Source organism: Artibeus jamaicensis, unplaced genomic scaffold, assembly GCF_021234435.1.
Source record: "Artibeus jamaicensis isolate MK-2021 breed Jamaican fruit bat unplaced genomic scaffold, CSHL_Jam_final contig_1998, whole genome shotgun sequence".
In the NCBI taxonomy this organism is placed as follows: domain Eukaryota; kingdom Metazoa; phylum Chordata; class Mammalia; order Chiroptera; family Phyllostomidae; genus Artibeus; species Artibeus jamaicensis.
Genome location: NW_026521407.1, coordinates 23,371,277 through 23,396,078, shown reverse-complemented (window position 1 = coordinate 23,396,078; position 24,802 = coordinate 23,371,277). Strand labels below are relative to the sequence as shown.

Below are 24,802 nucleotides of genomic sequence, written 5' to 3'. Positions count from 1 at the left end.
TTTGTTGTTCCGATGTTAAATTTTTGCTGAGATACTTTTATTGTTCTAAGAGGGCTGTGCATTTTTTGGTCTGTATATAAAGTGGTGTCAGTTGCTGGCTTATATTATAAATCAACAGAAATTTTTTCACAAAAGTCAAGTCAGTGACTTGTACACAGTGATGTTCTTCATGTTAGTGTAACAGTACTGCTTAATAACATGAAGACGTAAGGCTTCTATGTTCAATAATTGTTTACCTTGGTTTCTTCATTAAGAACATACATTCTATTTTCATTACCATGACTTACAGATAAATATTAAAGATAACTCTACTTTCTCGCTGGAGGGTTCTGTGACCTGGTTTGTTTTTCTTCTCCTCCTGGACTCTGCTTTCCTCTTGATCAGCTTTAACATGCGGTTATTAATAAACCAAGGATGTCCTAACTGCCACGCGAGTGGGTACCTTTCGGTCCTTGTTTTGTTGGACGTTTTTATGTTTGATACTAGCGATCCTTCCTTTGGGTTTGAAATTTCTACTTCCTTTGCTTGCCTGACTCATATATCCAACTGCTTGTTGCTCTTCTTGATTGGAATGTCTCGCAGCCTCCTTGAATATATCATGCCCCAAACTATTAATTTCCTCCAAACATGTTCCTGCTTTGGTGCCCTCAGTCTACATCTCTGTTAGTGACACCAGCTGTTCAGGATCCGAAGTTGGGAACTTGGGCATCATCGGTTCCTGCCTCTCCTTAGTCTCCCGTCCAACCACCATGGTCTGCTAATTTTACCCCCGAGCATTTCTCAAATTTCTCCCCACCTCAGTGACCACCGCTTTGATTTAGGCCCCCATTAGCTTTCCCCAGATTGTAGCAAGAGGCTCTGAATTAGACATCTTGCCTCCAGTCTTTCTGACTTCCAAACTTCCCTCGACGTAGATCTATTTAAATATTGAAAACTGACCACATATAACTTCTCCCTCTTGCATCTTTCAATGGGATTTTCACCTAATCTGGTAGGAATGTGGCGGAGTGGATAACCTGATACCCCTGCTGCTAGAGAAACATTACAAACCCCTCTGTGTCTCACCGAACTCTCTTGGAAGTAAAGGACTACTCAGCTGTCCCAGAAGACTGGTCAAAATGTAAAATTCTGACAATTCAAATTGTTTACAAGGATGTGGAATGATGAAAGCTCTCATTCATTTCAGGATAAGTGGATATAATCACTTCGGAAAATAACTGGGCAATCTTCAGTAAACTTAAAAATGTGCAAACTCTAAACCTAGCACCTGCCACCTGTGGAACATTCCCTAGAGCAGCAGTTCTCAAAGCATGGCCTGGGGAACCCGGAGCACTGCTGAGGCCCTTTCAGGGGTCCTGGACATAAAAATTAATTTCTTAATAGTACCCACAGGTCGTTTGCCTTTGTAGTTCTCATCCTACCACAGGTGTGCAGTGGAGTTTTCTGGAGGCTGCATCACGTCTGGTGACACTGTGACTCTGACCACTAATGGAACGTGTGCTTGTGTGTGGGCAGGATTTTTCTGTAGGTTCTTGATTTTGTAGAGTTTTCAAAGGTGAGCTCTTTGGGGGACCTCAAAACTTGAGAATAGCTGCTCCACAGAGACTTGTAGACAGAGAAACATATAAGAAAATGTTCATTGTAGTACTACATGAAATGACGGAAAACCCAAAAAACTAAGTAACTATTATCAGGCAAATAAGTAATGACTTTTTAACAGTGAAAGAGCAAAAAGAAGTGAAAGTAAATAAACTAGAGCTATACTTAGGGACATCTGAAAACAGGCCGAGTGGAAAACATGCTGAGTTAAAAAACCAGACTGCTCGGGTCATGACGAAGCACGTGCCATCGGCAGAGGCTTCCGGCCTCCACGCACGGTTGTCAGCAGGGAACCAGAACACAACCAGGGCTCGTGGACCAAGTGCTTTGAGAAGACACGTTCTAAGCTAGCTCTTTATGTGTTGTTATATAAACGGTGGAGAGATTAGTAAATGTGTGTGTGCTTCCTACAAAGTTCAAGTTAAATCTAATGTTGTCGTCATGTTACTCTGCCGCCATGTATGTCTGCTTCCTAATTATCCATGTAGCTGTTTTCAAAGAAGGGCAGAGAACTTTCCTGTAACGTTCAAAGGGCTGTTTTCCTAATTCCATGGGCTACGGTTACTTGATATTTATTATGGAAAATGGCATTTGTTTGACTTTTCCTGTAGAAGGCTTTGTTCCCTGTATCTGTTATAGGAAGTTTATTTTACTGACTAACCTTAGGGACAGTTAACCCACTATGATATCAATGATCTGGCTGTAATGAACTCAACCTGTGTAAACGGTTTATGAAATACTGATGAACACCCATCCTCCCTGGAATAGTCTTTTCTAATAGAATGTGACTCTAACAGAGTGGTCCTCAACCTTTTGGCACCTCTCCTTCCAGAAAGCCTCCTCCCCCCAGCACAGAGCAGGTGCCTCTTCCCTGAGCCCCGGGCTGTCATCACTCACTGAAGACCACCACAAACTGCCACTCTGTCTCACTGGCTTGAGTGCAGACGCACCTCCTGACTGGGTTGTCAGCTTCTTCTGGGTGGACTCCTGTCTTGTTCGTTTTTATGTCCTTAGTCAGTAATGAGCAAACGAACCTGTTTATTACTCACTTACACATGTGTAGGAGCACCCTCCTCCCGCAGGGCCCCGGTCCCAGTATGGGAAAGGGCACTTGCTCCTGGTTTCTTCTCACAGAGTACTGAAAAGACGTATAGTCAGTGGCCACCATCTGCTAAAAGGCACATTTTCCTTAATTTCTTTCAACACTTAGTAAAGGTCAAGCAGCATGTGTTTGACCATAAATGTTCCCCATGAATAAAGCGACAAGTAGCTGTTGGGGCACCTCCCTTGTCACACAGCAACGCCACCACCCCATTTCCTCTCATCCAGCTGCTCCTCTGTTAGTAGTCATCCAAACACGCCTTTCCACTTTTACCAAAACGACCGAACATCTCTTCTCCTGATGCACGTATTTGCAGTAACAAAGCCATCGACCACTTTTCATTTCTATGCAGGTGTCAAGAGCTGACTCCTATTTTCGACATTAGAGTTTCCTTTCGATTTAGTAAAAATACATTAGTTTACATACTCGATAGTAAATGACCCAGACATCGTCAGATGTCTACCAAGGTCATTTAATAAAGGAATTTTGCCAAATCTCATTCTTTTTCCCTCTCTGAGCATGATGCCATCATTACCTTAGTGGCTGGTTCTATAACCTTTCCAGAAGGTGAGTCATAGCTGCCTCTCCTACGAGGAGAGCACTCTGGAGGGCGGACCGTGGGACAGGGCAGCAGGCATTAAGAGAGTGTGAGCAGGAGTCTGACTACTGGGTCCAAATACCATTTCTGACACCTGTGTGACCTCCAGCAAATTGCTCAGCCCCTCTGTGGCTTTAGTTCACTTGCCTATTAAATAAAATAAGTAACAGACACTCATTCTCCCGGTTCTTGTACAGATTTAGTTAAGATGTGTAAAGTACTCAGAATAGTGCCTGTCACTCAGTAAAAATAAGTAATTTTGTTTTTGTTTTACTTTAACGGCAAAAACAATGAATTTATATGAAAGTTAATTATTTTACTTTTAGTCTGAGAAATAGAACACTCAACTGGTTTCACAAAGAACTCAGTGAGCTTTGTTTGAAAATGTTGCACCAGCCCCCAGGTTCATGCTGCTACCTGACAAAGTTCCGCGTCAATACTACATCAGGGCACAGGGGCCAAGGAATGACTAAAGCAGTGAAACCCAGTTTTCAGATAATAATTCTACTCACACTTTTTCTTTGGCTGGTTTATAAAATTAGTATACTCAAGTCTATATTAACCTTTGAGATGTCTTATAATTAATAGTTATATTATTCTCAGTTTTAGAATTTACTGTTTCTATTATATGTTTGTAACTTAAGGAGCCACTTTTAATCCTCCTTGTGATTGGGACTATAATATAATCCAACAATAAGAACAAAAAACGAAAAGTTAATGAATAAATACAAGAACATACAAACAATATTAACTTATTAGTTAGGGCAAACCAACCAGGGCGGTCCTTGTGACGCACAGCCACCTTCACACACAGGTTCTTTAATGGGAGAAGGATTTGTCATTGAAAATCGTAATCAATATGGGAAAGCCTAGTGCGTTCCACTCTCCAAGGTGCCTCAGCTCCATAGGTGACAGGAGCGCCACCCCTGACCATCTGTGGGATGACATTCCCAAGTCAACTGGGAATAAGGAACACAAACTAAATATTAGGTAAAGCCTTACTATTAATTTCACATGGTATATAAATGAAAGGTTAAGGTCCTTATCTGTAGAGAGTATACTGACACTTAAGGGTGAAAAGAAAATACACCTGAGATTTCCTTTTTATATCACCAAACAGAACAAAATGCACAGAACAAACATATAAAAAAAGCACATGAAGCACATAAAAAAGCACACAGAACGAACACATGAAGTGAGAACTAGATAAAGAATGGCAAAATGTTAATAATTTTTAGACCTGGGAGATGGAAACACAGGGACTCATACTATTCTTGCTATTTTTGTAAATATTTACAACTGTGCATAATAAAATATAAAAAAATAGAGAAAAAGACAATACACCTTTTTCAAGATATACTCAAAAATGGTGGACTTCCGCCAAGATGGAGACGTAGGTGGAAACACCCTGCGTCCGCGCACAACCAAATCTAAAAACAACAAAGTTTTAATCACAATAAACGCAACCAAACCACACAGAAAATCGACAATACGGAGTTCGAAAACAATGAAATGATCAGCTAAACCGGCAAGAGGGGCGAAGCCAGCAGCAGAGTGGGTTGGCCAAAAAGATCCATGACCTGGGCAGTGCGCAAGCAGCCGAAGGCCCCGATCCCAGGTGCGGGCTAGCCACAGGTGGACACAAGGAAGAGGCGAGGTTGGCTGCCTGCGGTTGATCGAGCATTTGCGTGCAGATAAACCAGTGAAGAGGCAAGCATTGAGACCGGCGGGCTCGCACATTTCCGCTCGGATAAACAGGCCTGGGCGAGTGGTGGGACCGACTGGGCAAGCGAAGAGGACTGCCATTGCTCCCTCTCTGACCCAGCCCACACATACAGCGTCACATACCAGCAACCTGGGCGGCCCTACCCTGGTGAACAACTAAGGCTCTGCTCCTCATACTCAACGGGCGCAAACAGACCAAAAATGGCTCAAGAACAACTCAGAGCCCCAGAGCCCATAAATCTAAGTGATGAAGAAATAGCCAAACTTTCAGATGCATGGTTCAAAACACTGGTGATCAGGATGCTCACAGAACTGGTTGATTTTAGTCACAAATTAGAGAAACATATGAAAGCTAACCTAATTGAAATGAATGGTAATGCACAGGAAACCAATAGTAATGGAAAGGAGACTGGGATTCAAATCAAGGGAGTAGAGCAGAAGGAAGGAAAAAATGACCAAACAAGAAAAGAATGAAGAAACAAGAGTTCAAAAAAATGAGGAGAGATTTAATGTGGACTTCCACCAAGATGGAGGCATAGGTGGAGACACTGTGCTTCCTCACACAACCAAGTTTAGAGACAACTAAATATTAGCAACAGAAAACACAGCCAGAACACAGAAAATTGGACTTTTTGGAAGTCTGATAACAACAAATTCTTCAGCCTGACCAGTAAGAGGGGCGAAACCAGCAGCTGGAGGAGCGGGGTTGCACAGGAAAACTCCGTCAGACGGACTCAGGCGCGCGGATCCCAGGCGCAGGGTTGGACCTGGTGGGCAACTCAGCAAGCGACTGTGGGGAAACAGCCAGGGAGCAGGGCTGCAGGTTGACTGTGGTCGCACATCTGTGCGTGGATAGACAAGCGAGGGAGTGGGTGATTGAACGGGACCCAGCAGGCCCCAGTGGCGAGCTGCAGCAGAGGGCGCCGCCATTTCCCCGCTCTAACCCCACCTCCACATACAGCATTATAACCCAGCGACCTAAGTGGCCCTGTCCCGGTGAACAACCTGAGGCTCTGCTCCTCACCCAGCTGGGAGAAACAGCAGAGGGGGCCGCCATTTCCCCGCTCTGACCACGCCCCCACATACAGCGTCACAAACCAGCGACCTGGGATTCCAAGGCTCCCCTCCTCGTACTTACCAGGCAGGAACAGACCAAAAATGGCTCAAGAAGATCTCAAAGCCCCAGAGCCTATAAATCTAAGCGATGGAGAAATAGCAAAACTCTCAGACACACAGTTTAAAACACTGGTGATCAGGATCCTCACAGAACTGGCTGATTATAGCCACAAATCAGACAAACATATGAAGGCGAAACTAATTGAAATGAATGGAATTGCACAGGAAACCAATAGCGATGAAAAGGAAACTGGGACTCAGATCAATGGAGTGGACCAGAAGAAAGCAAATAATGGCCAAACAGAAAAGAATGAAGAAGCAAGAATTCAAAAAATGAGGAGAGGCTTAGGAACCTCCAGGACATCTTTCAACGTTCCAACATCCAAATTATAGGGGTACCAGAAGAGGGAAAGGAACAGCCACCAGTGGAAAACTTATTTGAACAAATAATAAAGGAGAATTTCCCCAATCTGGCAAAGGAAATAGACTTCCAGGAAATCCAGGAAGCTCAGAGAGTACCAAAGAAGTTGGACCCAAGAAGAAACACACCAAGGCACATCATCATTACATTAGCCAAGATTCAAATGAAGGAGAGAATCCTAGAAGCAGCAAGAGATAAGGGGACAGTCACCTACAAAGGACTCCCCATCAAACTGTCAGCAGATTTCTCAAAAGAGACCTTACAGGCAAGAAGGGGCTGGAAAGAGGTATTCCAAATCATGACCTACAACCAAGATTGCTCTATCCAGCAAAATTTTCATTAAAGTGCTTCTCAGATAAGATCAAGTTCAAGGAGTTCATCATCACCAAGACCTTATTATATGAAATGCTAAAGGGACTTATCTAAGAAAAAGAAGTTAAAAAAACATGAACAGTGAAAGGACAGCAAACTCACAGTTATTAACAACCACACCTAAAACAAAAGCAAACTAAGAGGACAGCTAGATCAGGAGTGAACCATAGAAATGAAGATCATGTAGAGAATTAGCAACAGGGGAGTGGAAGAAGGAGAAGGGGGGAGAAGGTACAGAAAATAAGTAGCATAGACAGTAGATAGAGGATAGATAGGGGGGAGGGTAAGAATAGTAGGGGAAATACAGAATCTAAAGAACTTGAGACACGTGTTCATGAACTAAAGGGGGGGAATGGTGAGGGAGGGGTGTGCAGGGAGGGGGGAACAGAACAAATGTAATAGCATAATCAATAAAAAATGTAAAAAAAAAGATATACTAAAAAATGACAGACTAGGCCTTCAAAATTTGATAAATTAAAAAAACAGAAGTAATGATCATAATGAAATAAAACTAAAACTTAATAACAAGATTAGAAAAAAAAGAAAACATACACACAAACATAGGTCATCTGGAAATAATTTTTAAAAAATGTTTGAACGACATTTTGGGAAAGAGGCAATCTAAGCATAAAAAAATTAAATGATTCTGCATCAGGTCCTATAGATACAGCAAAAGCAATTCTCAGAACAACTTTCACAGTCCATTACTAATAAATGTAAAAGAAAAAAAAATACATAAAGTGCCCAACTCCAGCAACTGGCAAAAGATAATGTCCTGCTTGCTTCTGTTCTTTCTGCTCCCCAAAAGAAGAAATTACTGAAGATAAAAAGCACAATTAGAAATAAAAAATGGTGGAATCGATAAACACTAATGTGAGCTCTAATGAGAGCTGGTTCTTTGAGAAAGATAGTAAAGTGCATCTCAATAAAGATAAAAAAAGAGTGAGAACAAATCAAACACAAAAAATGATAAGAGGGAAAGACTACAGATACAAAGGAAATGAAACGAAACATGAGATTACTTTGTTCAATTCTATTCAATTAAATTTGAGAACCTGGATGATTTTCTACAAAAGTATAAATTACTGAAAACAATCTCGCAAAAGGTACAAGATAAAAACAGACCAATTACTATAATGAACTAGAGAAAGTTGTTGAAGAGTTATGCTCCAACAAATGCCCCCTTTCAGATGTGTTCACAGGGCAATTCAAGCTGAACAGATTAACTCCAATGCCAGTGAGATTATTCCAAAATATGGAAATAGGAGAAAAAGGGTCCATGTTACCTTGCTGAGGAAAAAGGAATATGGATACTGAATTGATCAGAATTTTCTGTATTGACAGCTCAAAAGAGAAAAAACATTACAGGAGCATCTTGAATAGCTGCTAAGAAGTACTTCAGTTTAATTTAGTTCAACATCTATTCCTGATTTTAAAAGTACTCCTAACTGGAATAGATGAATATCTCCTTGACATATGCAAATGTATCTATCTCAACTGGTATCATGCATAAATAGGAACTATGAGAAGTATTCCCATTATAATCAGGAACATATCACCACACCTGGGAGTTTCACCAGGGGCTCTGCAGCAGTGTGACCCCTCCAGAGTAGGACCACCGATTTGAGGGCAGTGCTCCAGAACTACAGCTAATCCTGGCACAGGAGCAGAAGCAAACTTTCCCAAGAGCCACCTCGGAACGACACTGGATCTTACATGCTTCTGTTAATTTCTTCTATCAAACATTACACGTGGTGAGCCTAAAGAACACTGCTGACTTACTGATAAAATTAGGTAGCCCTATTTTCGTATAATATTCTCACAATATCAATTTGCTAGTGGAATGCGAACTATTTATTATTTTGAATTAAAAGAGAAAAGAGCATTAACTACCTTACAATTCCATCTTGAAGTCCACATAAAACTAGAAACAACAATCGCATACAAATTCAGCCCATGTTTTGTGGATTTTATTTCAAACTTGAGGTCTTTTCCTCCTTCCTCAGCTTCACATCACTTCTCATTCACATGTTTTCATGTTTGTCTCTACCACACATTCCTTTGTTTTCCCCAGCCTGCTTTTGAGACTATACCAAGTTTGCCAGAACCTAACAATCAAGCCGTCACCATCCTCTAATCAGGAAACCATCAGACAAACAAAAATAAAATTCTGAGAGCCAACTCACCCTAGGAGGCCGATGGATCAGAACATTTACAGTGCGAGGTTTCTACTGGTTCCTATGTGAATGTCTGCAGTGTTCCAGAATACACTAGAACATCACCACCTGACTAAATTCAAGTTTGACTGTGGGCCCCACAGCTCACTGTGTTGGTTGGGTCTTTATAAGGTGTAAGTGACACTGAGGACTGGAATAAAAACCAGGAAACCCATGGATGGCATGGTGTGGAGCAGGTCCAGGGTGAATATGATTTAAATTTCCAAAGGGCTGGCAGGTCTTGCTGCTGTGGTATTCATGCACTAAAACTGTGACCTCAGAGTACCCACAAGTTGCTTGGAGGAAGATGATTAGAGCCTTTAAGATATTCTTTTGAAAGAGAATGTCTTATGTTTAGTAGTCTTTGGTATGTGCACAGAAAGGGCCTGGACCTCATATCTAGGCAGGACACACAGTAAAGGATAATTCCATCCCTAGGGCAAGGGTCCAAGCTGTGCAATCGGAGATGATGCAAGTATGAGGGGGACCCAAAACACCCCAGAAGTCTCCTCTAGAGGGCAGGCCTCCTGTAGTACAGGCTTCGCCAGCTAGGTGAGTGTTGTAGGAACCCATCTGGATTAGTGTACCAGCTGGTGGTGTCGTGAGAGGCTGCATTCAACTTCAGTGAATTATTTTTGAAGACTCTTTCAACATGTTTGCCCATTTCATGATGGGTGATTTACAAGCACACCTACCCACACTGAGCTGAGTGTTCAGCAGTTTTGACCAAAAATAGCATGGCCTCCCCGTGCCCCACCTTCCCTATTCACTTGCTCTTACCCCAAGTGACTTTTTTTGTTTCCCCAGATGAAAGAGAGTCCTTAAAGGGACAGGTTTTACTGATGTGGAAGAGGTGAAACAAAAAATGAAAACACTAAAAGGCATCAAAATTGATGAGTTCAAAAACTGTTTTAAGCAGTATTATGATAGGTGTATCATATCAAATGCAGAGTACTTTGAAGGTGACTGAAGTTTAAACATGTAAGAATAAATACAGAATTTTTTAATAAATAAATTGTTTTTTTCTGGGTTCCCCCTTGTATATGACATGGTGACCAATTAAGATTTCTGTCCATTTTTTAATTGGGTTAAATGTCTTCCTAGAATGGAGTTGTGTAAGTTCTTTGTATATTTTGGAGATTAAACCTTTGTCTGAGGTATCATTGACAAATATGTTTTCCCATACAGTTGGTTGTCTTGCTAATTTAATACTGTTTTCTTTAGCCACGCAGAAGCTTTTTATTTTGATGAGATCCCATTTGTTTATTCTTTCCTTTACATTCCTTGCTCTAGGGGACATATCAGTAAAAAAGTTGCTGCGTGAAATATCTGAGATTTTCTTGCTGATGTTCTCCTTTAGGACTTTAATGGTGTCACGGCTTATAAAAAATGGGAAAAGGACTTGAACAGACACTTCTCCAAAGAGGACATACAGAATATCCAGAGACACATGAAGAGATGCTCAATATCATTAGCTATCAGAGAGATGCAAATTAAAACCACAATGAAATACCACTTTACACCAGTCAGGATGGCTAGCATAAACAAAGCAACAAACAACAAATGCTGGAGAGGTTGTGGGGAAAAGGGGACCTTAGTTCACTGTTGGTGGGATTGCAGACTGGTACAACCATTGTGGAAAACAGTATGGAATTTTCTCAGAAAAATAAAAATCGACCTGCCTTTTGACCCAGCAATTCCACTGTTAGGATTATACCCCAAGAATCCTAAAACATCAATTTCAAAGAACCTATGCACCACAATGTTCATAGCAGCACAATTTACAATAGCCAAGAGTTGGAAGCAACCTAGGTGTCCATCAGTAAACGAATGGATCAAAAAATTGTGGTACATATACACAATGGAATGCTATGCAGCAGAGAGGAAGAAGGAGCTACTACCCTTTGCAACAACATAGATGGAACTGGAAAGCATTATGCTGAGTGAAATAGGCCAGGCATTGAAGGACAAATACCATATGATCTCACCTTTGACAGGAAGCTAAACAATAAAACAAACAAGCAAACAGAATAAAAACAAAGACACTGAAATAGAGAACAAGGGGGCAGCGACCAGAGGGGAGAGAGAAGGGAATTTAAGGGGAAAAATGGGGAGGGATTTTGAGGAACAAGTATGAAAGACACAGGGATGAGGACTGGGGGAAGGGAATGGGAGAGAGGGGGGAGACAGGGGGGGGGGGGCTGGGATGGGAGAAATAGACAAAAAATGTACTTGAAAAATAACTAAATAAAAATTAAAAAAAAAAAGATTTCTGTCCATAATCAATTACAAGGTGCCATTTGAAAGAACTAATTCACCCCAAATAAATACCCAGTTCACAAAAGCACGTATTTGTTATGTGGGTGAGTCAAGAAAGCCATTCTTCAAATCTGTCAAACTATTCCAAATTTGTTGTCAACAGCAACAAAAAAGATAAACTTCCCCAATTCTTTTCCTTCTTTCTTTGAGAATTCATCTTCGATTCACCTTATATGACAATTTTGATCTTGACCTATGATTTCCTAGAATGAGAACACATTTAGAACTATATACATGGACCAAAAAAAATAAGGGAGTTTATTGAGGGGTCCCGTACCTGATCCTTCTTCCATGACAACAACATATTTTAAACCAAATGGGTATAAAATATTAGAGAAGCATGACTCTAACACAGTTGGTGCAGTATTTTCATTAACAGTTAGAACTGTGGACTGGCACACAACAAAAAAGTATCCTATTTTCTGGAAATTAATGATTATGACACACAGAAGATGAATGATAAATCCAAAACCAGAAAGCTCCAGGTTGGAGGAAAAAAGCTAAAGCAACAAAATCACCCAGGACAGACTGGCTTACCACACAGCAATCATTACATACTTCGACTCTGCCCCGTCCATGTGCTGGCTTCTGAACCGACTTGACTGGTCTCTCAGCGATTCCTGGCTTAAACTGTAATTCTAAAAACTTGAAATAGTTTCTTCAGTGCTTGCTAGAAATACCATCTCACTGGATCTCTCATTCAAGTGTAATGTGAAGAACACACACACAAACTCAAATGTAGAGAGTATGTATGTGGGTGAGGCAATTGTGTGTGTATGACGGAAGTGATCTACAATTGTGTATGATGGAAGGAAGAGACAAGTGATCTCGGCTACGCTGATTCCCTTCTTTTAATGATGCAGAGATTTGTAGACTACAACTGGAATTTTTATAACATGCTTTTTCGATGTCTGGACTAAACATTTAGGCTTTAGGTCATTCAGAAAGGGTGTTTATAAGAATGACAACAGGCAGTGCTTCAGTGAGATAAGACCTTTCATGCATTAGTTGGTGGGGGCATAAATTGGTACAACCTTTCTGGAAGCCATCTGATGATGCATACAGAAATCTTAGAAGTGCCTATCTTTTAAGTCAGTAGTTTCACATCTGTGACTTCCAGTGAGGGTGGGTTTACTGGTCTTTTGGACTGCCTCTTCTGTTACTTGTTTTTCATATCCTTGGCACTTCTGTTGGATTGTTCGTTCCTCTCTTATGAATCTGAAGGAGCCACATATATATAATATGTTTTAACTTTATGTACCGCAATTATTTTCCCAAGCTACCATTTGTCATTTGACTCTGTTTGTGGTACAGTCTCCAACATGAAATGTTTCACTTAATATAATGAAGTGTGTCTTATTTTTTTCTTTATAGCTTTTGGGATTCTTCAAAACATTTATAGATCTGGGACTTATTTTTGTACATGGTATGATATAGGGGTCCAATGTTGCTTCATCCTAGGTAAATAACCAGCTGTTCTAATTCTGTTCAATAAAAAATTCCTGTTTTTTCTTACTAAATTGAAACTCTGCCTTTGTCTACTATTAAATTCTCATATATACTTGAATCTGTTTCAGTACCTACTGTTTTATTCCACAGTCAATTCCTATGCTGATAACATACTGTGTTTCTTACAGTATATCTTAATAGGTCTTCACATGTGAGAACCTGGCTTTTCGTGTATATTCATTTATTTTTTGTGCCTTATTAAAGATTCAATGACAAGTTGGAAGAGGCAGAATCATGGATATTTATTAAAACCAGAACCTCCAAAACCAACTGTTCTTAAAGGAATAAACAGCACTGTGATAAATAAAAAGTAGGGAAAAGAGTTCACTGACATTGGGGGCAGAAATGTGAATTGTGAATGTCCATTATAGTTATAAACATATATACCTTTTAATCAATAATTCTGCTCCTAGGAATACAGTGCACAGAAATGAAGGCAACAGTATGGAAGGCTCTATATATAAAAAAAGTCTATTAAAATTATGGGAAGACTGTGTGTGGCGCCCAGGAAAGAGTTAACACAAAGGGCCTGAGACTGCCATCCTCAGGCCCGCAGGTAAAGTTGGTTGGCCCTTGGCTGGTGTCTGGGAACTTGGCTGGTAAACAGTTTCCCACACTGATAGAAAGCTTTCCCTAAATAACAGTGGTTTAATGTGCTTAAACTGCTTGTATAAACCATGTGGTTTATGCTGAATACCTGAATTCCTTTTGGGAATCTGGAATTTTGGTACAAGCTAGGCAGAGGTACCTCTGTGACCAGCCCCTCAATAAAACTTTGGACAATGAGGCTCCAGTGAGGTTCCTAGTAGGTCACACTTGGCACATGTGTTGTCACAACTACTGCTGGAGGAACTGAGAGTGTCTTGTGCAGCTCCCCTGAGAGAGGACTCTTGGAAGTCTGCTCCTGGTTTCCTCTGGGCCTTCCCCCATGTGCCTTTTCCCTTTGCTGACTCTGCTTTGCATCCTTTTTTGTAACAAAGTTTACTCATGAGTATGACTATCTGCTGAGTCCTGTAAGTCCTTTCAGTGAGTCAGTGAAACTGGGAGTGGTCTTGGGGACCCTTGACACAGGAGAAAAGAGAAGATGTGGGCAGAGAAGGTAAATGTGGGGACAAGAGTAATGAAATACAGTAGAAAAAGACAGGCGAGTATTAAAAACATCACATGAGCTGTGATTTCATCTATAGCATAGAATATATGCCTTGATATATGCACAGAAAGACCTCACAGAGGATGGTCACAACAATGGTGCTACCTCTGGATGCTGTGATTTTAGGTGATTTTCAATGGTTTTCCTTATACTTTTCTGTATGATTTGAACTTGTTTTTACAATGAGCATACTTTAATTACATAATCAAAGAAAAATACAAGCTATTTTTAATTGAAAAAGGGAATAAAAACCAATGGTTGGAGATTCTTATTTCAAATAACATCCTTTTAAAAACTATTTACTTCTTTTTTAGAGGAAGGAGAAAAAGAGGGAGAGAAATATTGATTGGCTGCCTTCTGCATGTGCCCTGACCAGTCATCAAACTCATGACGTTTGGGTGTGTGGGACAATGTCCAACCAACTGAATCACACTGATCAGGGCTAAAATAGTACCCTTGATGTTGTCTCTTTTAAGTTTCCATTAGATTCCTATAAAGATATAGAAAATGTGAAAACATCACATGGAAAGTTAGGTGACTGGTGATCTATTCCCAGAAGCTGACAGAAATTTCCACTAACTTTATACTCATGGAGCAGTCTACAAAACACAATCAACAGATCGGATGTGTAGCCCCCAGAATGGCCTGCCTGAGAGTTGGGAGGAAGGTCCCCATTCCTGAATGTACCGCCTCGAGGTTAAGGAATGCATAACCCACATCTCAGAAAAACCTGGACAGCTTCCCCTCCACGGTGCGGGTGGTGGTTTTCAAAGCAGTCATCCCTTTGTCTTCAGAATCTCTTTTCTAGGTAGAAACTCTAATTTCTCACCAGAAAGAAAGCAAAGGTGCTGGAGAGAGGACTGAATGAGGAAGAGCCCTAGCAGGTGTATATACCTGGAACTACAATTTGTATGTAAGAGCTGGCTGTGGGGCTGGGAGGGAGAGGAGTGGGTCCTGTTTATGGCTAGCAGAGCTGCCAGAGACTGAAGTTTGTGGGATGCTGACAAATGTGAAAGAACAAACTGTCCCTGTAAATTTGAGGAAATTTAGAGGGTTCTACCAGCCACCAAGCAACAGAAAGTGAGTTCAAGGGACAGTTTATCATCCATACTGGGACAGTGTTGAGAGTGAAAGGGATACTACTCATAGTTATAACACAAAAGAGTCACAGACCAGGGCCGTCCCAAACACACTGACAGGTATGTCATATATGGTATGTCATGACAGGTATGGATGTCCATACTAGTTCAGGGCCAAACCCTGAGTCTGAGTCAACCTCCTGGATACATATACAGAAGAAAAAGTACCAGACATGCAAAACAACAACAAAAAACACCACTGGTAAGCACTGAGCAACAGAGGCACAAAAGTAATGTACTACGGCAAACAGAAAGCAGAGATCCAAACCTGTCAATTTATTAGCAGTAACTTAAGAAAGAAAACGTAACTGAGTAAAAACAATGAAAAAAAAATAGAAGGAAACTGTTTTAGGATACAATAGAATTCAGCATTCCATTCCAAGATTTTTTCTGAATTCCAGGCAAAATAAATGAAAGAGACCAACACTTAGAAACATCTTGGCAACTGAGAAGAGAAAATGTCCATTATCTGCACATGATAGAATCATTTATCCAGAAAAACTAAGAGAATTAACAAACATACCAAAGGTCTCATCTAGACACAGGTACACCCATACAGGCCAACATTAGTTCTCTGAATCAACAATGCCGTGTACAAAATATCATAAAACATTCCCGGTGGTAGCACAAACAATAAAAAATATCCAGGAATTAACCATGAATTCATAAGGAATCTCTAAGTCTAGAGGTCAAAGAGAGAAATGATTTATATAAAAGCCAATTCTATACTCTTAAGATGATTCAATATTGTAAAAATGTCAATCCTTTCAAATTAATCTATAAATTCAGTGCAGTCCTAACAGAAAGTATTGTTGAATTTAATGAATATAATAAACACACATAAAAATTTATACTGCAGAATAAAGGTCTATATATATATAGGTTAATCACTCTTAAGATGGACTGATTTTACCATCTACTAGGGCACACTACAATAAAAACTGTGTGGTCTTAGTGCAAAAACAGGCAGATATAAAAACAGAACAGAGTACTCAGAAACAGAATACATATTTAATATAAAATAAAATACCAACTGCTAAGGGACAGATTGCTTAGTAGACGGTACTAAGATAAACTGCTCATCATACAGAAGAAAATGAAACCAGGTTTCTACCTAGAACCACATACACGGGTGGATTATAAATGGATTAAAGACCTAAATGTGAAAGGTAAAGGTATATAGTTCATAGAAGAAAGTATGGGATAGCATCTTTGTGACCTACAGATAGAGAAAGCCCTCTTAAACAAAATTCCAAAGCACAAAATATAAGATGAAATACTGAAGAATTTGATTATGTCAAAATTAAGGATTCTCTTCAACAATGCATATTACGAAGTTCATTAGAATGCATACAGAATAGGAGTATCTATTTGTAAAGTCTAAAGTGAATATGAGATTTATGTCTAAAGTGGTCAAGGAATTCCTGACGATCAACAAGAATACGATATCAACTCCAGCAAAAAAAAATAGACAAAGGATATGAATGAGCAGTTTATAGGAAAAATCAAAAAGCAAACAAGTATTTAATGAGATGTTCAAATTCAATGGTAACCAGAGAAATAAAAAGTAAAACAATGAGATGTCATTACACCTGTGAGTCTGGCAACATGCGCAGGCAGCTGGATGACACCACCAGGATGTGGGCACAGTACCCAGCAGGGTCACTTTGGAGAGGAACCTGGCCCCACCTTGACCAGTTGGGTCTACATGGCCCAGCCACCTTTCCACTGATGTATTTACCCTTAGGACATTCTCACAGAGGTACGTCATTTCTTTATGTGAAGAAACAGTACTCATATAATATTTGACACTGAAATGCTTCATAAAGAAGGTATGAAGATGGGTATGAGGAAATAAAAAAAAATGTCTGAGTGAGTGAAATGAGAAGGGGCCTGTACAGATCAGTGACAGGTACCACAATCAAATGCCCATCAATAAGTCAACATTCCACACCTCAGTCGAGTGTGGGTGGTGGGTAATGACGGATGAGGGAGGTTGTTTCAAACATGCTGGCAAAACTTTTGAGTTACAAGATTACAAGATTAAAAAGTCCTTTACACAGTTAAGCTAAAGCAAACTCAGTTAACTACGAGACAAAAAACAGACTGTTTGAGACATTTCTCCACCTTTAAATACCAGAAGACAAAACCCAAGTTTTGAGGGTAAAATGATTATGAGCCTCTGACAGCCAAATAAGTTTTCCATGTGTGAACACAACAGAAATCATCTTAAGATACACGCAGATACCATCACCAACAAAAAAACACCACCATCACGAACATCTCTTGAATCTAAGAAAATGTTCAACAGATGTTTAAGAACGTCAAAACAAGGCCTTCTCCATGTTTATAAAGTATCAAATTACCTTTTGCAGAAAGAGGACAATCCTTACGAGCATCTGGGCCCGGAGTTCTTCCAAGGTAAACAATGTTCGGGGTGTGCGAATGAAAATTTTGGTCCTTCCATAAGCTACATCATCCTGAAAACCACATCGTTCAATCAACTTCTTGATAGCTTCTTTGTCCGAAGGGAGGTCATGGTTGGGCCAGGTGAATTCCGAGATCATCTTATACCTGGGTGAAAAAAGAACAGGGCACAGATTAAGAGAGAAAAACAGCATGATCTCAACAGATACAAAAAACGATTCCATCAAATTCAAGATGCTTCAAAGAAAGAAATACAAAGTTCTCAGAATATGAAAAAACACTTCTTAACAAACTATGAATAGAAATAAATTTAATAGCCTGATAAGAGATGTAGAAAAAACCTTCAATAAGATACAATGCTCCATCATGATAACAACCCTTATTAACCTAGGGCTAGAAGAGTACTTTCTTAATTTAATAAAGGCCATTTATCAAAAACTTACAGCAAATATCATTCATAAAGGGGCAACTTCAGAACCATTCTTGTTACAAACAGAAACAAGACAAGGATGCCTCTATTATGAGTTCTGTAACCAGCACAGGGAGATTAATAAGCAAACTGGTAAGTGGTTAGGAAAAGAACAAAACTAACATTACTTATGAACAATATACTTGCTTCAGGGGAAATCAAACCAATGAAGCTATCATTGCTGACAGAAAATTAAGCGGTACTCTGCCTGTAAGATGAATATAAGAAACCCAACTGTGTTTCTACGACAAGCAGCCAACAGTTCCTTGCCATGTGGGCCTCTCATGGGGCACTCACCACACTCCAGCCTCATGAGAGCAAAAGTGTCAGCTAAATGGAAGTCAGAGTCACAGACTTTTGCAACCTAATATCACAAGTGACATCTCACCACCTTTGTCATATTCCATTTTGTTGGAAGTAAATCACCAGGCCCAGGACATACGTGAGGGAAGGGGACTGCATAGGGTGAATATCAGGAGGTGGGGATCTTGGGACCAGCTTGGAAGGCCGCCTACCATGGTGACACCTCCCTCAGCCCTCAGGCCCAAACCTGTTCAATACTTGTAGTCAAGTTTGGTGCTGCTGTTCATATACTGCACTTGAATTTAAGTCATAGTGAGAAAGACTTTGCTCACACTGGGGTTACAGAGTAATTCATTTGTGTGTTCTACTACATATATAGTTTTACTTCTTACTTTTATCTCTGATCCTTTTGGAGTTTATTTTGGTATAGGGAATGAGGAATGGATCCAATTTTATCTTCTGATAAAAGGCTATTCCCAACACTACTTACTAAACAGTCTGTTTTTCTCCCTGTGATTTATGGTGTCATTTTTATCGTTTACTAAATTTCATATGCACTCAGTTCATTTCTGAACTTCCTGGTCTGTTTCACTGCAGTGCCTGTCCCTCTGTGCATCAGCACTGCACGGTTTTAATTATAGATATTAAAGTATATTTTAGTATCTTTTCTTTTTTATAGTTCTTTCTGGCTATTTCTGCCTATTTGTTTTTCCACATAAACTTCACAATCAATTTACATAGTTCCAGGGAAAAACAATAAAAAAACAAACAAAAAATCCTTCTGGCATTTCTATCAGGTTCCCGCGGTAATTAAATTTATTTATGATGTTGAGTTGTCCTATCCAAGAACACAAGCTGGCTTTCTATTTTTTAAAGGCTCTTTCTGTGCCTTTCAGGAAACTTTTCGTTTTACACATTTTTGGTTAAGGAAATATACGGTACATCTAAACAGCATCAGCCCTTTTCTTGACATCTCTTTCCTAGCTCCTCTCATAGCTCCTGTGACAACATGCTCTCCCTACTTCCTTCATTCTCTCTGGATATTTCCCCTCAATCTCATTTTCTGGCTACTGCTTCTCTATTACTGGACCCAAATGTTGGAGCTTCCCAGGGCTCACATCAGTTCCTCCTGTCTCTATGTACACCCTCCCACATCACCTCATCTGCTCTATCCACTTTATTTTCAATTCATGAATTTATTATCCCTAGCCCAGCTCTCAGTTCTGAGCTTCAGACTCATATATTCATTGCCTACCTGGACCCTGAAGACATCTTAAACGTCTCTCTCAATCTTCCCCACCTCAATGCCCTCAGTTACTAAAGCCAGAATCCTGGGACTCACACTGATCCCTTCTCTTTTCTATCATGCCTTCAAATCCATCATTAAGTCCTATAGGCTCTACCTCTAAAAAATATATTTAAAGTTCAACTTTTCTCCTCTTTACTGCCACAATCCCACTCCAAGCCACCATCAAGATTACTACAATAGAATCCTGAAATTATCTTCCATTTCCTCTCTAATGCACTCTGCCTACTCAGCAGCCAGAGTAGTTTTCTAAAAAGGTCCTCATTTTGGCCTTCCACTGCTCCTCACCTCCATCCCTCTAATCACACTAGGCCTCTTCAGGGTCCTGTAATGCGTGCTGCCTCTTTCTTGTTTTAGTGCCTTTGCATATACTGTTCCCATTGCCTGGAATGCTTTTTAAATCTATTAATTGAAAAGCTGGCTCCTTCTCATCCTTCAGTCTTACCTTAATCTTCCTTTATCAGCCTTCAGTCCTTACACCCATCATTCCTCTCTAATACCTCTGGCTGGGTTTCTTTTATTCTTTTTTTTTTTTTCCCCAGATAACACCTGCTTTTATTTTGAAAATAATGATAATACGTAGTTGAGCATTCAAATAAAATGGATATAAAATGAAAATACGGTTCTCTCTCCTTGCTCCTTCAGCCCCTCTGCTCAGAGGCAGACACTTTATTTTATTTTTTTTATTTTTATTTATTTATTTTTTTAAATTGATTATGCTGTTACAGTTGTTCTATTCCCCCCTTCATTCCCCTCCACCCTGCCCCCCCCATCCCCACCATTTCCCCCCCTTTAGTTTATGTCCATGTGTCTCAAGTCCTTTAGGTTCTATATTTCCCATGCTATTCTTGCCCCCCATCTATTTTCTATCTACTGTCTATGCTACTTATTTTCTGTACCTTCTCCCCCATCTCCTCCTCCCACTCCCCTGTTGCTAACCCTCCTTGAGATCTTCATTTCTATGTTTCCACTCCTGATCTAGCTGTCCTTTTAGTTTGCTTTCGTTTTAGGTGTGGTTGTTAATAACTGTGAGCTTGTTGTTCTTTCACTGTTCATGTTTCTTTAACTTCTTTTTTCTTAGATAAGTCCCTTTAACATTTCATATAATAAGGGCTTGGTGATGATGAACTCCTTGAATTTGATCTTATCTGAGAAGCACCTTATCTGTCCTTCCATTCTAAATGAAAGTTTTGCTGGATAGAGCAATCTTGGTTGTAGGTCTTTAGATTTCATGACTTGGAATATTTCTTTCCAGCCCCTTCTTGCCTGTAAGGTCTCTTTTGAGAAATCAGCTGACAGTCTGATGGGGACTCCTTTGTAGGTGATTGTCCCCTTGGCTCTTGCTGCTTCTAGGATTCTCTCCTTCATTTTAATTTTGGCTAATGTAATTATGATATGCCTTGGTGTGTTTCTTCTTGAGTCCAACTTTTTTGGTACTCTCTGAGCTTCTTGGATTTCTTGGAAGTCTATTTCCTTTGCCAGATTGGGGAAATTTTCTTTTATTATTTGTTCAAATAAGTTTTCCACTGGTGGTTGTGTCTTTCCCCCTTCTGGTACCCCTATAATTCGGATATTGGAGCGTTTAAAGATGTCCTGGAGGTTCCTAAGTCTCTCCTCATTTCTTTGAATTCTTGCTCCTTGACTCTTTTCTGTTTGGCCATTATTTGCTTTCTTCTGGTCCACTCCATTGATTTGAGTCCCAGTTTCCTTTTCAACGCTATGGGTTTTCTGTGGAATTCCTTTCATTTCCATTAGTTTAGCCTTCATATGTTTCTCTAATTTGTGGCTATAATCAACCAGATCTGTGAGGATCCTGATGACCAGTGTTTTAAACTGTGCGTCTGAGAGTTTTGCTATTTCTTTGTTGCTTAGATTTATCTCTGGGGCTTTGAGGTCTTCCTGTGACATTTTTGGTCTGTTCTGGCCCTTTAAATGTGAGAAGCGGCGCCTTGGACTCCCAGGTCGCTGGGTTGTGACGCTGTATGTGGGGGCGTGGTCTGAACGGGGAAATGGCGGCGCCCTCTACTGCCGCTTGCCGCGGGGGACGCTGGGCCCCGGTCCAACCGCCCACTCCCTCGCCTGTCAGCTCGCCCGCAAATAGGCAACCGCAGTCAACATGCAGCACCGCCTCCCCACTGTCTCCTCTGCAGTGGCTCACCCGGTGGGTTGCTCGGTCGCTCACTAGGTCCAATCCTGGGTTTGGAACCCGTGCGTCTGGATTCACGCGTCTGGATTCACGCGCCCGGGTCCGACTCAGTCCTCCTGTGCAACCCCTCACCAGACGCCGGTTTCGCCCCTTACTGGTCGGGCTGAAGAATTTGTTGTTAATGGACTTCCGAAAAGTTCAATTTTCCGTGTTCTGGTTGTGTTTTCTGATGCTAATATTTAGTTGTCCCTAAACTTGGTTGTGTGAGAAGGCACGGCACATCCACCTATACCTCCATCTTGGCGGAAGTGGGTTTCTTTTATTCTTATACCATTCATCATATTGATTTGTGGGTTTATCTGTTTAATGCCAGTCTCTCTCACTAGTTCCATGGAGTAAGGGACTTTGTTTTGTTCCCTGCTATATATCATATTGCCTGCCATATGACAAGGAAATAGATATTTGTTGCGTGAAAGAAAAAAATGGAAGGAAATACATTTAAAAGTCTACTCACTTGCCAGATAGGGACAGAAATAGAAACCAGACGAAGAGAGGTAGTATTACACAGCATCATGTGAAAAGGGAAACAAAATCAGAAGCCTTCCAAAATCATTATGAAACAAGAGTAAGAATCAACACTTGGGCTATAACGTGGGGAGGAACACTGTGTTTGAAGCTTAGGCACGCAGCGGAAACCGGGAGCAACCCTGCAGTCATACTGCTCAGCGAACGCGTCCAGGTCGAGGCATCCTCCCGTCTTCCCCACAGTGAGGGGCTAGACCCCAGCCAGTTCTCCCGGCAAACCAGCATCCGAAACGTGCAAATGAAAAAGCTGAACTCACCTGCTTTCTGACAACTAGTTTTATATCCCTGGAAGATTTAGCAGCATTTAAGGTTCTTAAAGCATTTAAAAAATCCTTCTCTTTTTCAATAAAAGAATGAAAAGAAAGGTGACAAGTAAAAATTTAGGTTCAAAGCTAGCTTACATAGAAAGCCTGCCAAATCTCAAAGTAAAAATTCAGTGTGGAAATATTACTTTTTCTCCATCACTGGAAGCATCAGTTCACTGTCCTACACACCTTCTATTCTACCCCATGTCCCACTGTAAAGTCCGTGTGATAAAAAAAAGGCCAATTTCTCTATTCGAACAAACTTATTTATATAAAGCAGGAGGCAGACACAGCCTTCGGAACAGGAATAGGCTGCTTTCCCAGATGGACAGCCTGCCGAGATCTTTCTCACTGCCGGAGATGATTCTAGAGAGGAGCTAATCTCAAATAATCAGTAATTAGACAGACTTCAGTCTTTCCATTACTCTGTCCTTTAAAGAGTAAGTTAAAATATTTCTAATTATTAACACATTTCAATTTTCTCACCTTCTCATTTTGTATTTTCCACTAGGTGTGCTTTTCTATTGTGGCTTCCTACCCTGTTTTCCTCTTGGATAGACTAAGTTTTTCTTCTTTTTAATCCTCACCTGAAGACATAATTATTGATTTTAAAGAAAGAGGAAAGGACAAAAGAGAGAGAGTGGGGGGGGCCTGGGGGAAGGGAGGGAGAGGGGGAGAGAGAGAGAGAGAAACCCTGATGTGAGAGAAAAACATCAATTGTTTGCCTCATATGTGACCTGATCAGGGATTGAACGCACAACCTAGGTACATGCCCTGGCTGGAGATAGAACCCACAACTTTTTCTGTATGAGACGATGTTCCAATCAACTGAACCACCTGCCCAGGGCAGACTGTTTTCTTTACTCTAGTTTATTACCTCCTTTGATTAGAAAGCCCTACATTGAATTGTGAGGAAATGCACTGTTAAGGATTATAAGCTCAGATGCCCAGTGAGTACAGATACGGCTCCCCCACTACTTGGCTACTTGGCAATGAGGCCTGGAGCAAGTGCACATCTGGCTATGTGCACATCTGGGCCTTTGCTGGCCTCTTGTAAGGTGGCTCCCTTTGCTTCCTGGGTCTTGGCCATTACACCTATGATATTTCCCTTGCAGCTGCTGAGGTGGTGACTTGTCCTGGCCATTTTGGCAACCTCCTGATGCTGCAGCTCTGTAAACTCCAGCACAGTACCTGGGGTGGCTTCCTGAATGGCAGCTCAAGCCTCACAAGGCAGTCAGTCTTCCCCTGCAGCCTAAGCTGCAACCTTGGCCTACTGCTGGGTCTTCCCATCTGCTTCATATCATAGTTAGGAGTGACTCACATTTTCAAGGTTCACTGAGAATCCTCTTTTGATTTTATAGTGTGGCTGTACATTTAATTGGTTTTAATTATACATATTTTATATTATTTGGAGTGGGAATGGGAAATTTAAGCTTGGACTACTGAGACCATTATATTTAAAATTCAGAGGTTCTTTCACATCTGTTCTCTTTTGTTTTTACAAAGAGTATTAGAAAACATAATTCAATCCTTATAGCATGTCTTCCATGCCAAAAAAGCATAGCACATTTTGAGTTAAAAGTAAAATTAACCAAATTAAAAGTAAAATTTAACCAAAAGAGGTTAAAAATCAGTAAAGATACACATTTGCAAAATTCTTTGTTCCCTCAAAGCAAGCTGATGTCTCAAGGATGCTGTTATTACAATGACCTCCCTCCTAGGTCCCTGTTTTCTCCCTCTGTTCTGAATCATCCGCAGGTGCACACGGACATTTTCTAGTAGCTACTGTCCTCACATCCCACTCCAGCTGCTGCTTCCATTTTTCCCAGCTCTTAGGGATTTTTGAGTTGTCTACAGGCAATCAGCTCCTCGCTTCACTTTCCCACCCTGCTCCAACCGGGCTCTGCCCAGCCCTTTCTCCTTTGATCTCTATGTTGCCAAATGAGATAGTTTAGCTTCTGCTTCTATCATACTTGATTGCACAGCAACACTTGA

General features: G+C 40.6%; 1 protein-coding gene across 1 annotated transcript in view; it reads right to left on the bottom strand.

Annotated features, from left to right (window-relative positions):
- Positions 1-24,802, bottom strand: part of MYO1D (myosin ID) — a 334,697-nt gene that overhangs the window by 174,140 nt on the left and 135,755 nt on the right. The window contains exon 16 of the mRNA XM_053655662.1: positions 17,633-17,840. Coding sequence (XP_053511637.1) covers positions 17,633-17,840 — 208 coding nt within the window. The remainder of the gene's footprint in view (positions 1-17,632; positions 17,841-24,802) is intronic.